General features: G+C 40.6%; 1 protein-coding gene across 1 annotated transcript; it reads left to right on the forward strand.

Moving 5' to 3' along the window:
* The first annotated feature begins 1,358 nt into the window (after nt 1–1,358).
* On the forward strand, nt 1,359–11,885 carry LOC102537957 (retinitis pigmentosa 9 protein). Its single transcript, XM_072964700.1, has 6 exons — nt 1,359–1,643; nt 5,422–5,452; nt 6,585–6,714; nt 8,590–8,681; nt 10,444–10,505; nt 11,250–11,885. The coding sequence occupies exons 1-6, from the start codon at nt 1,492–1,494 to the stop codon at nt 11,437–11,439; spliced, it is 657 nt and encodes a 218-aa protein (XP_072820801.1). The 5' UTR covers nt 1,359–1,491; the 3' UTR covers nt 11,440–11,885.
* Nucleotides 11,886–13,862: the final 1,977 nt, after the last annotated feature.

Below are 13,862 nucleotides of genomic sequence, written 5' to 3' on the forward strand. Positions count from 1 at the left end.
ATTACAGAGCTTGGATTTCTACAGGACAATGATGGAAAAACACTGTCTTACTGCTTTTCCTTGGCTCTCTTCTAGATTCTGTAGACCAACTTCTATCTGTAACACGATCACATTACATTTTCTTTATTTGTAAATCACACCTTCCAGAGACTATATCCTTCTTGACTGGATTTGGATGTCTTATAAGGCATTGTACAGGCCATTTATTGGCCCAGGTAATTTCCATGAATGGCTAGATTATACATAATGTGCAGCAGTTCTTATTGGCTTCATTTTTAGAGGAAAAGGTCATTTTTTTCTTTATCTTTTAAAGCAGTTTTAAAAGTTTTGGGGAGCTAATTAGATTTATTTATTTATTCATTTATTTACTTAAGAAGAGATACTGGGGATTGAACCCAGGACCTCGTGCATGCTAAGCACACGCCTTATCACTTAAGCTATACACCCTCCCCAAAAGGTCATTTTCCAGTTCCAGAACATATGTCAGTATAATTTCATATATCTGTGCATAGCCTCTGTTTGTGTTTTCTTGAATAAATTAGAAAGAGTTCTTCATTTTTGTTGGGTATTAATCATTTGAATATTTGAGGTAAGTATTTCCCTTATGCTGTTACTTTTACTTCCTTTATTTCTTCGATTCTTTTCCATTATTTCAGTTTATTCCATTATTTCAATGCTAAAAATTTTTCTTTCATTATTTCAAAGCTGAAAAAATTATATACCAGACAGTTTCAAAGCACAACCTAGCTAAGCAACTAACACTTTTTCATTGACCTAGTTCTGTTTCCTGGGACATGTCACTTAACTCTCTGGGCCTTCTCCTTATATGTAAAGTAAGGGTAATACATATGACTAGTAATAGCACTTACAGTGATTTTAAAAATTAAATCAACTCCTGTTAAGGGCTTAGCTTAATAACCACATAAAAAGTGCACAGTGTTTGTTAGCTTTTCATTGCCAGCACCCAAACCTTATCTGAATACAGTATACTACACTGTATACATCGCATGGATCACATGCTCTGGAAAACTGGAGAATTTCTATGGAGAGTCTTGCCTTTTTCCAAAACAGTAGGAGTCCTACTAACATGTAAGGAGCAGTTACTGTGTGCCTAGCCACTAGGGGAATACGAATGTGTCTTGCACAGGTTTCCTGGACTTAAGGAGTGGAGATCGCGAGGGGAGGCCCAGCCACAGGCAGAAAGGGCTTGGGCTCCCTCCACAGCGGCCTCAGCTCCCGGCCGCCGCCAGAGGGCACGCTCCTACCTCCGGCACCTGCCGGCCTAACTGCAGGGCCCGGGACTCCGAGCACGAACGTGGGGCCCCGCCGGCCTGTCAGGGTGATGGGTGGCAGGCGGCCGTAGCCTGGACACCGACCCCGCCCGGAGGGCCGCGAAGAGGCTGCAGGAGGGGGCGCTGCGGTACCCGCGTGCGCGACGCGGAGGAAGTGCCGTCTTCGCCAGCTTCGCGGGGCCGCAGCAGCCGCGCCGCGATGTCGTCCCGGCCAGGGCGCGACGACGCGGGCGCCCGGGGCGCGCGGCGGCCGCGGGAGCCGCCAGAGCAGGAGCTGCAGCGGCGCCGGGAGCAGAAGCGGCGGCGGCACGACGCGCAGCAGCTGCAGGAGCTCAAGCACCTAGAGTCCTTGTGAGTCCCCGCCCGTCACGCCCGCCCCCGACTTCTGCGAGGAATGGGGCCGGGGCCCGGGGTCGCGCGGCGCGTCTTGGCGCTTTAGGCGGGGTCCTCGGACACCCGCCAGTGGGGCAGGTCGGCCCGTCGGGCCCCAGCGAGCCAGGTGCGGGTTATGACTCCGGGCTCCGCGTGGGGAGGCTCTCCCCTTGGATCCGGGGGCAGGTGGGGGAGGCTCCACCCCCGCGGCTCTTCCCGCCGGCGGCGGCGGCGGCGGGCGCCTCCCCAGCAGGAAGCGACGGTTTTATTCCTCGTGCGGCGGCGGCGGGGTTCGGCTGGGGCACTTTTAGGCGCTCGGTCAGGATTCGGGGACTGAGTACTGAGAAGTGCGGCTGAGCGCTCTGGTCTTTTCCTTTTGTCAGTTCAAGGAGCCCGCTATGAGCTGGGTAAAACTCCCGTCCTTTACACCTGCTGTTAATAAGGGAGAGAAAGTCCTGTAACGGCAGTGTGGTGAGGAAGGTAGAATAAACAGTGGGGTGAGGGCCTGGTCCCTAAATATTCGTGGGGAGGCTGTCAGAGCTGTTCTCTTTAGTCCTCAGGATTTTTTTTTTTAACCAGGATTAAGGGTGGAAGCCACAAAGAGGCCAAGTCAACAAGAATTAGGACCAGACATACATTCTTGCTGGTCAGCGTGCCTGACCTAGGTAGGAGGCACTGTGCTTTCCCAGCTGCCCAGGGTTGGAGGAGAGTCCTGGTAACCACTGAGGGAAGAGTGGGTTGTAAAGGAGATTTAAACATCAGGTGGAAGGTTGGATTGATGACGCTTTCGGTTCTCTTCTGTAATTCTGTCGTTAGCTTTACACTTGATCTTAGCCAAAAGGCCGAGAAGCAATCTGTCATTAGCTTTAGAAGTCTAACTTTTCTGAGTTTGGTGGTCACTGAGTTATTTGAATTACTTCAGTTTCAGGCACTTCTCAATATCTGTGCTGAGACGATTATGTAAGGAAAGGTCCTCAGATGGTTAATCCTTAATCATTAACCTCTGGGAGCTTTGGTACAAAATGCTTGCTTCCCTGCAGCCTGGCCTGCTCTTTTCAGTGCAGCCCTTGAGCTTAACCTCAGGGGGCAGAGGTTGCCCATACAGGTGCTGCATCGCTGGCATTCACACTCCTGGCCCCTTCAAGGCCCTCCGGGGTGCTTTTTGTTGCCTGTGCAAGGCTGATGTTCAAAAATGTTTCCCTAGGATAAGCTCAGGCAAGGCTCAGCCCTACCCAGCCTTCAGTATCTTTAACTGTAGAATGCCAAATGGTTAATACTAAACATCTATTTTGTAGCTCACAGAGCAGTCACAGATATCAGAGAGATTATAACCTCCTTGTGCACATGAGGAAATGCAGATTCAGCAGTTAACTAACCTGATCAATGATACACGGAGCTGAAAACTAGCAAAACTAAATAGAAACCCTGGTGTTTAATTCTCAGACCAGTGAGATTTTTCAATTCAGAGATTTTAAAAGTTCTGGGCTGTTGACATATTTAGTTGGCCAGTTCAGATGCCTGTTTGCTTTTAAATGAAAGTTTATATTTCCAGAATAATACTTACACGTAGTTTAAACATAAAATAGTATGAAAACTCTAATTTCAAGAAACAGTGGTTCGCATCTCTACTGTTCAGTCACTCCACACACTCCCTGCATCTTTTCCTCCAAACAAGGCTACAGTGGGGAAACTTTAATTTTCCTTCTGGAATTTAACTATTTCTAAATTTTATGCTTATTATGCTTTTTTTCAATTGAATAATAGACATTACCTATTAACTTTGTGTTATAGTAAGCAAGGATTTAGTTCTCTTTCCCTTCCATTCTTGTCTCCATCCTTCACTTACTATAACACGAAGTATTCCCATGCATCTGGGACTTCTCCAGTTAACTTTCACAGGGGACTAAACCTGCAGTCTTTTTCAAGGGTGAAGACAGACCAGGTCTCTTGGATGTAGGGAAGGAGCATATTGGTGGTTTCAACACTTAGTGTTCATACTCCCAACCCCTGTATTCCAAAGGTGGTGACTTCCTGCACCTACAGATGTCAGTTACCTTCTCCCACCTTCCATTGTCTTCCCAGCCTTGTTTTGAAATTGTTCTCTGCTAGTTTCTCCTCTTAGGATTTCTCCGTGGCTTCTAACCTTTTTTATTTCTTTTACTGTCATTTTAAGAGGGTCTGGGAAAGGAAGACAGGTAAGTTGATCAGCCAGGCATAAGTTGATCAGTTAAATGCGAAGCCCCATAGTGGTTTTTTTCCAAATTGAATTCAAATCCTTTTGACACGTGGTATGCCCTGTTTAGTTCCCCTTACACTCCTCTAGTTATTTTCTTATACCTGACCTTAACACAACATTGTAAATCAACTATACTTCAATTAAAAAAAAAAGTACATGGGAAAAAGAAAAAAAACTGTTTGAAGCAATGTATTTGCATGTAAATAAATGTAAGTGAAAAATAAAGCTCCCTTCTTCAGCTTCCAGAGGTAAGTCTATTCCTATAAAGGCATGTCTGTATGTCTGTAAATGTGTATCTGTATAATATCCTTTTTCCCATACACACAAATAGAACCACGCTGAACACACTGTCCTTTACACTACTACCTTTTTTTTTTCATTTAAACTATTTTGGACTAGTTTGGGGATAATCAGTATCTATTTGACTACTAGAGAAATGATTGATCATTTTAACATTTATTAATGTTTTCCTGATGCTAAAAAAGTAAGACATTTTCACTGTACAATATTCAGAACATTTATCATCTCTGAATTTGCCTTCTGTGTTCATCAATTTTGGAACTCCCCCATTTCCAAGTTTCTAAACCAGCCATAGCGCCCAGATGCCCTCTCAGTAAAATTTTGCTATAGAAGTATTGAAAAGACCTGAGATGTTCATTTGTCCTGCCTTTTCCACTACTTTTTTTGAAGAAGGGAGTTTTATCCATTAGACACTCACATTTAAAAACCAGACACACTGTGTATTGCACACTCTGAAATTTGCCAGTACATTAAACTGAACATAATTAACCTGAAAGTAATACAGTGTTATATGTCAATTACATCTCTTTTGGTTTTTTTAGTTTAAAATAAACAAATTTAAATGAACATGAGCATTTGGTGCTGATTTTCCAATTTTGCATCCGGAAGCCTCTTCTGGAAGTTCCAGCAGAATGATGAAAAGTGGACATGAGTTGGGAGCACAGGCATGATTTGTATCCTCAGGACCCTGGGCTCTGTTGGTGGGAGGGAAAGTACATTTACACACAATCAGTTATCTGATTCTTTAGCAGTAGTTCTTTACTGAGTACCGCCTGTCATGCAGGCACCAAGCAGGTGTCCTGCACCCTGAGTCAGGCGAGGTCAGTAGGGGAATAGAGGGCAATCAGAGAGCTGAGTTGCAGACAGCAGCCTGAGCAGGCAGAATGGCCCAGCAGGGATGATCTTAAATCAGGAGCTGGAGGGCAGGGAGCTGGGAGAGGGAGACTATGGGACAGGTCACTCCCACCTCCTTCCCCCACAACAGGCCCTTCCCTCTAGCTTTGCTCCTTCCTCCCTGCACTGCCCCCATCCTCCTTAGTTATTTATGTAGGATCTCTGACTGCTGGGCATATTTTATTAACTGTTTCAGTTATAATGTAGTTTTTAACCTTTTACTTAAAAAAAAGCCTTTCTATTTTGTTCTGCAGTTGCTTTTTGCTGATTGAAATGTGTTATGTTCATATGAACATGGTTGATGACAGGTGTTTTTTTCCTTTCTAGTTATGAAAAACCTCCTCCTGGGCTTATCAAGGTCAGTGTGAAGTTTGTACTTCTGGTTTTTCTCTGAGACGTTTCACTCAGTGCTCAGACTCAGTCACTTGTTAGTAAAAAAAAAAAGCTGCATAAGGTTTGAGCCTCCGTTTATGATAGTCCTGCTTCTTCCCTGCAGATGCCAGTCCGTTCATACACTTTGCGCTTTGTCACGGCCTGTGCCTTTGCAGAGATTTAATCAGCCTTGTGTCTGATTAAATAAATAAGAAACCACTGCAGGCCCACGTATGTTTCTCAGCGATCGCTCCCCTTCATTCGCTTGTGACTGCATCTTCTCAAAGCTCTGCTCCCCATGTTCCTTCTCTGACTCTCCTGGTGCTGGTTTTTTGAATGTCATCAGCTCAGAGAACAGTGGACTCTGAGGAGACTTGAAGCTCATCCAGTGCAGCCTCCTCTGGTGCCCGAGTCCCTCCTCCAGCACCCTGGCCACAGTGTCAGTGTCTTTCTGTGGGAGTGAGACTTAGAGGACTGACAGACAAAACAACCTTTCCTGTTTAGTAACTTTCAATTGGAAAAAAAAAAAGATTTTTAGAAACATTCTTCCATTATAAATTTAATATTCATGGAAACTTGAAAAAATCATAAGGTTAAAAAAATACAGCACCTTAATTGTATAGTGCAGTTACTTGGTGGTGAAAACACATTTCACAAATACGACATGTATGAGATTATAAAAAATGGAAGTGGCCTTAAAGGCCTAATAATCTGTTTTAATCTACATGTTATTTTTATTATTCTAGGAAACCTTACTTTAATTCTGTACTCTGCATCATCCCACAAAGATTTTAAGTGAATAGAAAGCTTTTTGTGATCTTAGAATCTGATTTTTGTGATCTAGAATTAGTATTTGGAGTTTACAGATCAATCCTGTGTAAACACTGTAATTTTTATACAAGAACAGCTACTTTGTTTTGGGGTTATAGTTCTTCTAGTATACTTATTTTCGTTTTTTCTGTCAGTTATAATTTGTCTTTTTAGCTCTTCAGGGGTAACTTGATGACATTGGGATCTGGAGCCCATGAGAAAGCTAGACAATGCTTGGTCTCAAACAGGTGGGAGAGAATTACAGTGTGTTTTTTGCCATAGAGCTTACACGTTGTTTCCTTTTTCAGGAAGATGAGACTAAGCCAGAAGACTGTATACCAGATGTCCCAGGCAATGAACATGCCAGGGAATTTCTGGCCCACGCACCAACCAAAGGACTTTGGATGCCACTGGGGAAAGAAGTCAAAGTCATGCAATGTGAGTATGAAAGGGTTTCAAGTAACATCCTCAGTACATGCAAGTCATGGACCACAGTTTACAAAACATGTTCATTTCTTTTAATTAATTCATTCTCACCACAGTGCTGTGAAAGTCAGGGCATGATCTCTATTCTATAGATGAGAAGCCCCCTTACATATATTAGTAAGTAGTCTGAGGTAAGGGGCAGAGCAGTGCTTTGAATCCAGGGCTTCTGGCTCCACTGGTCCTGGTCTTCCACGTCCATAGCTGCCTGCAGAGTATACACAGTAATATTCCTGTAACAGAAAGGATACTCCATGTAGAAATGTCATGGGGGACAAGAGATGTATTGGGGTGAGACCCTCTGGGGCTTGACTCAGTGGTGTTAAGGTTTTATCCAGGTAACCTGAGAGGAGCCACGGGTCACAGAGGGTGGGTCTGGAACAGGTGGAGCTCTGTGTGCGCACTCTCCACCGCACCAGAGCAGTGACACCTGCATCCAGCCTAAGATGGCATTTGAAGAAAGCGTTCTGCTGCCTTTAAAGACATTTATTTGTATAAAGATTATTCATGCAGGAGAAAAAAAGAGATTCTTCATGCACATAATTAAAATAGCAGTTCCCAGCCCCTTTTCTTCATTCCTCTCACCCTAAAGGCAACCACTTCAATCTTTTTTAAGAAGGTTATTTTGAAGTTTATCCTTATGTATCTAGATAAATATGATTACATTCCTGCCCCTTGATTTTTCAGATCTCTTCATTATCTGTTGACTTCTTACTATGGAAGACATGAGTTCAACTCTTTTTTTCCTGCCTCTATCTCATTCCATACACATACCCTCCCTGTCTCCCATTTTCCCAGTAAGTCGTATCATAATTTAGGTAAATAAATGCTTTGTGTTTATTATTCTCAGAGTTACACTGATTATATTTCCTTTTTCTAAAATTAAGTTTAAAGATCTCTCTTGCTTCTTCATCTTCTGAGACGGCCCCCTCACTCTGTCTAGGGAGTGTGTATCTATTTAGCACCCAACCCCCACACCTCGTAGCCTTTGTCTCACCTTCTGAAACAGCCTGCACTCTATGGAGTATGTATCTCTCTAAATAAATCTACCTTTACTCAACTGTGGCTCACTCTTGAATTCTTTCCTGCAGGAAGCCAAGAACCCACATACACACTTGGCAGAGCACGTCCCAGGGGCTCAACCAAGACCTGGGACACAGCCCTCCACTCACCCCACATTCATTTTTCCTGTATCATCTCTCTGACACCCAACATGAGGCATTTAATTAAAGAAACAGGGCTTAAAATTAAGTTTAAAACCACTCCTCTGTGTGCTGGGGTAGTTAGTTTTGTTTCACTTGCCATTCACTTTCATTGACTTGGAAATTAAGAGTTTGGTCTGGACCAGAACCAGTTTTACATGAAGCTGAGTTACAATTCCAGAGGCTAAGAGTCCAAAATCAAGGTGTCAGCAGGGTTGGCTCCTTCTGAGGTCTTTGAGGAAAGGATTTATTCCAGGCCTTTCTAAAGACCCTATCTCCCAGTAAGGTCACATTCTTAGGTACCAGGGGTTAGGACATTCATTCCAGTGAGGAGGCAGAGGGAACGACACAATTCAACCTGTAACATGCGGTTAAAAAAAAAAAATCACACTTTGCTTTTTGAGTAGGATTATTTAGTAAGTACTTGGTTCATTTCTAAAATTCTACAATTAAAGGATAATTGAGAAAGTAATTAGTTTCCCTCTCTTTTCGTGGTTCATCCATTAATTACATTTACTTTTAAAATTGGAGTCGAATTGAAGGATATCTTTAATATGATCTACGGATAGTTTATCTTAAGTAAAAATACATTATCTTACAGAAATATATGTCTTTTTCTTTGTTTTAGGTTGGCGTTGTAAACGATATGGTCACCGAACAGGTGACAAAGAATGCCCTTTCTTTATCAAAGGCAACCAAAAGTTGGAACAGTTTCGAGTAGTAAGTAAAACCCCAGAGTGTCAACTTAAATTTACTGGAGATGATGAATGTCAGTGAATCAGGCAGTCACAGTGAACTGGAGGTTTACATGAAAAACATTCCCAAAATCCTTTAGGCCAAAGTATCTGCTATTAACTACATCTATATTAAGTAGAATTTGTGTGACAAATTAGTTGATTAACAAAAAAATGCTTATTAAATTGTTATTTACTTATGTTTTGTAAGCACTGCTTTTTTCTGAAGCAGACATCTTTATTCAATCACTTTTTCTACTTATGTAAAAGAATCATATTTTATAAAGAAAAAATCAGGGTTCTATTTTGCCAGTCCTTGTCTAAAGATTATATATTTTTCTGTCATAAACTAGAAGTGTGTGTACAAATGATATGCCTTCTTTAGATGAAAATAAAATCAGTCTACCATTTCGTCACTTGATTTTAACAAAGATACATCCCAGAGGTGTTAATTCATCATTCAGTAACTGTTTTAGTCAGTTTAACTATGCTATGACTAGATATATTAGGATTATCAGCATATATCAAATATGGGGTTTATGAACATTTTCCAAGGATTTTAAGACATTTAAAATATTAGATTTTCATTTTACTAATTTATGGAAAATGCCCTGGACAAATCACTGCTACCTAGAATGTCAACTTTTAGAGTGCCTATAACAGGTAATTTGATGATAAATCTTAAAAACTTAAACATACTCATATTTTTTTAATTTAGAAATCTGAATTCTAAGAATTGATCTAAGAATATAACAACATAAGTATACACAAATTTTTATGAATATGTAAGGATAACTTTCAGAATTATTTATATGATTGAAAAATAGAAACTGAAGAAAAAGGAAACAACTTCAGTGTCCAATATACAACATAAATTACCACAACATATAAAACATATAGCTTTTAAGAATTATGTTTTAAAAAAATATGTAATGCCACGGGAAGATATTCATGAAAATGTATGTGAAAAGAGTTATATATATGACTGTAATTTTTTGTGAATTATGAATAATAACTGGGAGAACCACACTAAAATATTTCCAGTGGATATCCCTGGGTGGTAAGATAATACACATTTTTAACTATGTTTTCTTTGATGTGTAAAATTTTTATAATAAATGTATTTTAAAGATAATTCACATACTATAAAGTTCATTCTACATGTATTCATATTTTTAAGTAATTTAAGTAATTTTAAATCATACAAATATTACAAGATACATTTGCCTTATTTTAACAAAATGGAAACAGTAAGGTTTTTCGCAATTGATTTTTCAAGTCCAATTTTGCCTCTATTCCCAGAGGGAATTTGTAGTAAGTAGCTTAATGAGTATACTTCCAGACTTCTCTTTGGTCATAAACAGTATGTTTTTGTGCACCCATAAGTGAATCATTCTTATGTATCATTTCCGACTCACTTGTTTTGCTTAATAATATCTCTCTATCATTATTTCCACCTGGAACAAATAGAATTACCTCAATATTTCTAACCTTGAGTAGTATTTAATGATTTGCCATGGTTTATTTCCTTATAAAGGCTATGTAAATTATATCCTGTATTTGTATATTGGAAAATCTTTTTCATAGCCTCCATGAGTTTGAACCTTTAGGAAAGATTAGGACATGTTTTATATAAAATTACACCAAACAGGGAAAAAAAAAAGCCTAGCTTCAGTGAAAGAGGGATTTAATTTTCATTTAACAATCTGTGAAGCGTGGCCTAATTTTAATCTTCTCTAACCCTCAAGGCACATGAAGATCCCATGTATGACATCATACGAGAGAATAAAAGACATGAGAAGGATATAAGGTGAGGTTGTCCTGATGATAACAATATCCTCTTAAAGTATGAAATTATATAAAGTTAGAAACAACCATTCCGGTATTAGAGGAGTGGTTTAGTAAATATGGTGCTTTAATTGTGAAATATTTAGAGAATAGGAGTAATCTCTGAATAGGCCAGTACGCGGAGAATGAGCAGGCCAGCCTGTTCTACTTGGATTAGCTTAAAACAGTGGGCTTGGCACAGCCCACTCATTGCACTGATAGTTGAAGTTGGCAACTATAATTTATCTTATCCAGTGACTTTAAAGAGCTAAGCTTTTGTAAAAAATTCCTAGACTAGCTTAAAGATAAGGTGGGAAAAAAAAAGTCATTTTGGTTTTGTTTTTTTTTCCAAATTGGTGACATTGAATTATAGTTGTTGAGGAGGTAGATTACCTAGTTTGAACTTGAGCAGTGGGGAATGATTTAGGAAAGTGTGCATCTGTTAGAAGTTATAATAGCAAGGAATATAGAAACATGGAGAAATATTTAGGACAACGAGAAGAATACAAAGTGGCTTGTACACTGGTTATAATCATGTAAAATAAGACAAGAATGGGAAAACATGCAAAAATAAAAACAAATATTGTCTTCAAAAAGGTGATTATTTGTGACATTTTTCACCCTCACTACTGCTTTTATATTTATATCTTTTAAAAAATTTTTTAAGTTGAATATGGTTCTTTGGCCATTCTTACATGTTTATTTTTTTTCATTCTTATGTGTTTAGGATACAACAGTTAAGACAGTTACTAGAGGATTCAACCTCAGATGAAGATGAGAGCAGCTCCAGTTCCTCAGAATGTAAAGAGAAACACAAGAAAAAGAAGAAAGAAAAACATAAGAAAAAGAAGAAAGAAAAGAAAAAGAAGAAAAAACGGAAGCATAAGTCTTCCAAGTCAAGTGAGAGTTCAGACTGAGAATGACAAGAACTTGACTTGTTCAGCATTCTCTTCTCAAAAAACTAACACCGTGGCCAAAGATCAGAGGAATGTGGGATCGGAGAGGAATAGGAGAGAGAGTCACCAAGACAGGAGGAGATTTGGTGTCACAGGTGCGAATTCTCACCTACCTTCTAGTAAAGGTGTGACCCAGCGGAGAGAGGGTTGTATCTTGCCAGGTGCTAGCTCTGGGCAGCTGCTGATTTCAGGCCGGAAAGCTTTTGTCCCTGCTGATCACTGTGGTTTGTGATCCCTTAGAAATGCCTCCGGCAGGGTGTCCAGACTAAGGGAATCTCTGAGGAAGCTCCTCCAGGTGCTGCCACAGCTTTCATCCTCCTTGGTGGGGCTACTTACTGCCCATAGACTTCAGGCTTGACTTTCCTCTGTTGTTGAGGATAATAAAAGCTCATTATTTATTTTTTAAATGTAGTTATCTTTGATTTCTTAATAATGCATACATGTGCTCCCAATTTAAAAGGTATATAAGATTTAATTATGAAAACTCTTCCTACTTCCTTTTTCCCTCAGCTACCCAATTCCCTACCCCAGTGGTTACCAATTTAACCAGTTTCTTGTGAAGTTTCCAGGAGTATTGTATACATCACAAGCATAGGGCTTTTTTTTTTAATACAAATACTACATATTCATCTACACATTACTTTTTAACTTAACAGTATAAAACTGATTTTAATATCAAGTACATTCTGCATTGCTGCACCAAAGGTACAGTGTGTTCATAATCACCTGAGATTAGTTGAAGATGGGGCAGGGTTCCTATAACAACAGTGAAAAATGTTGTGTGGCTACATTGAATTTAACTTACTTGGATCTTACTGCCTGAGTCCTAAGATTTTCCTGGAGTAACTGTCTCAGAAAAATTGTAAGAGTATAGGGGAATTACTATTTCAAGTCAGCTACCACATCCCAAAATGTCTCCCTCACTTCCTTCCTCATCCTGTTGGTTAAGCATGGCCCACCTGTGCTCTTCAAGCTTTGTGCCTCAGGAGAAGCAGCTCAGCCCATCAGAGTGGTGCCTGCAGCTAAGGGAGAGTAAGTCCTATGGTTTGCTGAGCCAAATGGAGCTAGATCTTGCTCACAGGTAAGTGTTCCTTCCTATTCAGTAGGGTCTGTTGCTGTTTTCAGGGTCCCAGGAACTTTCTACTCCCATTTCCAGCCTCTTTCCCTGGGGGTTGGCTTCCCCCTTCTTTAAAGAACGGCCAATCCATGCCCAGAATGGACCCATCTCTGATCCTTACCAATAAATGCTCCTGGTCTTGGCCTTGGAATAGTATCTCACTAAGAAATGGTCCAGATCAGGGCTTATTATTCCTGAAACCCCTGAGGTTAATTAATTTAGGCATGCTTTAAACTTATCCTTAGCAGCCTAGCTCAGAATGCACAACCTGGACCATTTGTTCTTTTCTTTATGTCTCACAATGTTTCCTACCCAGTCCCGGCCTCTTGTCTCCTTCTGGAAATTTCTTACTGCCCCATTCATGATGAAATATTCTTCAACAATAGGAAAGAATCTGCATCAATGATTCTCAAACCTTTGGGACAATAAAATCAACTAGAGTGCTTGTTAAAACACAGGCTCCTGTACTCTCAGGATTCCAGAGTTTCTGACTCAGTAGGCCTGGGGTGGACCTAGGAATTTTCCTTTTTAACAAGTCCCCAATTAATGCTAACACTGTTGGTCTGGGGACCACACTTGGAGAACCACTGCTTTGTATCTTTAACCTCTTACTGGAGCATTCTTCCACTTGCTGCTCTAACTGGAATCTGGCCATCCCCTGCAGCTTTTTCAAGGTAACTGTCCCTACTCCCTCTGGTTTTCTCTGTCTTCTATTTCTGGCTTAGATTCCAGAGTCCATCACTTAAGCCTGTCATCTCCTTGACCTGGGGTCCCTTTGGCCTAGCTTTCTCAGAAGAACCACAAACCCCCTCTGCACATAAACCCGACTGCTAGAGAAAAATGACACAGCCATGTAGATTAGTACCCCCCCCCAAATTCATCTCCAAAATCAACTTATACCTTAAAGCTGACTAGCAAAGTTTGCCAGTTACCTATTCAAACCTTCATCCTAGAACAATGTCCTTCAAGCTGAGTATTTTCAAATCCTATCCAGGAAAGCACTACAAGCCCTCAGACCTTCCTTCACCAAGACATCCCACCATCCATCACCATAGTTGTGGGAGGCAGAATTCTAAAATGGCCCCAGGATTTTCCCCCTATTCTCCGTAACTGTTAAATATGGTGATTAGATTATTTTACGAGCATGAAGAAAGGGAAATTATGTTGGTGTTCCCAACCAAATCAAAAGAGTCCTTTAAAATTCCAGGGTTTTCTTTGGTCACAATGTAGGAACGCAGATTTTAAGCCTGTGAGAGATTCCACATGC

This window comes from Vicugna pacos, chromosome 7, assembly GCF_048564905.1.
Source record: "Vicugna pacos chromosome 7, VicPac4, whole genome shotgun sequence".
Taxonomy (NCBI): domain Eukaryota; kingdom Metazoa; phylum Chordata; class Mammalia; order Artiodactyla; family Camelidae; genus Vicugna; species Vicugna pacos.

What these genes read in the sequence shown, in the direction of transcription:
- LOC102537957 (XM_072964700.1), top strand. Translation starts at nt 1,492, where the DNA reads ATGTCGTCCCGGCCAGGGCGCGACGACGCGGGCGCCCGGGGCGCGCGG. An exon ending in CTCAAGCACCTAGAGTCCTT is followed by an intron (nt 1,644 to 5,421) that starts GTGAGTCCCCGC and finishes TTTCCTTTCTAG; the next exon opens with TTATGAAAAACCTCCTCCTG. An exon ending in AGACATGAGAAGGATATAAG is followed by an intron (nt 10,506 to 11,249) that starts GTGAGGTTGTCC and finishes TTATGTGTTTAG; the next exon opens with GATACAACAGTTAAGACAGT.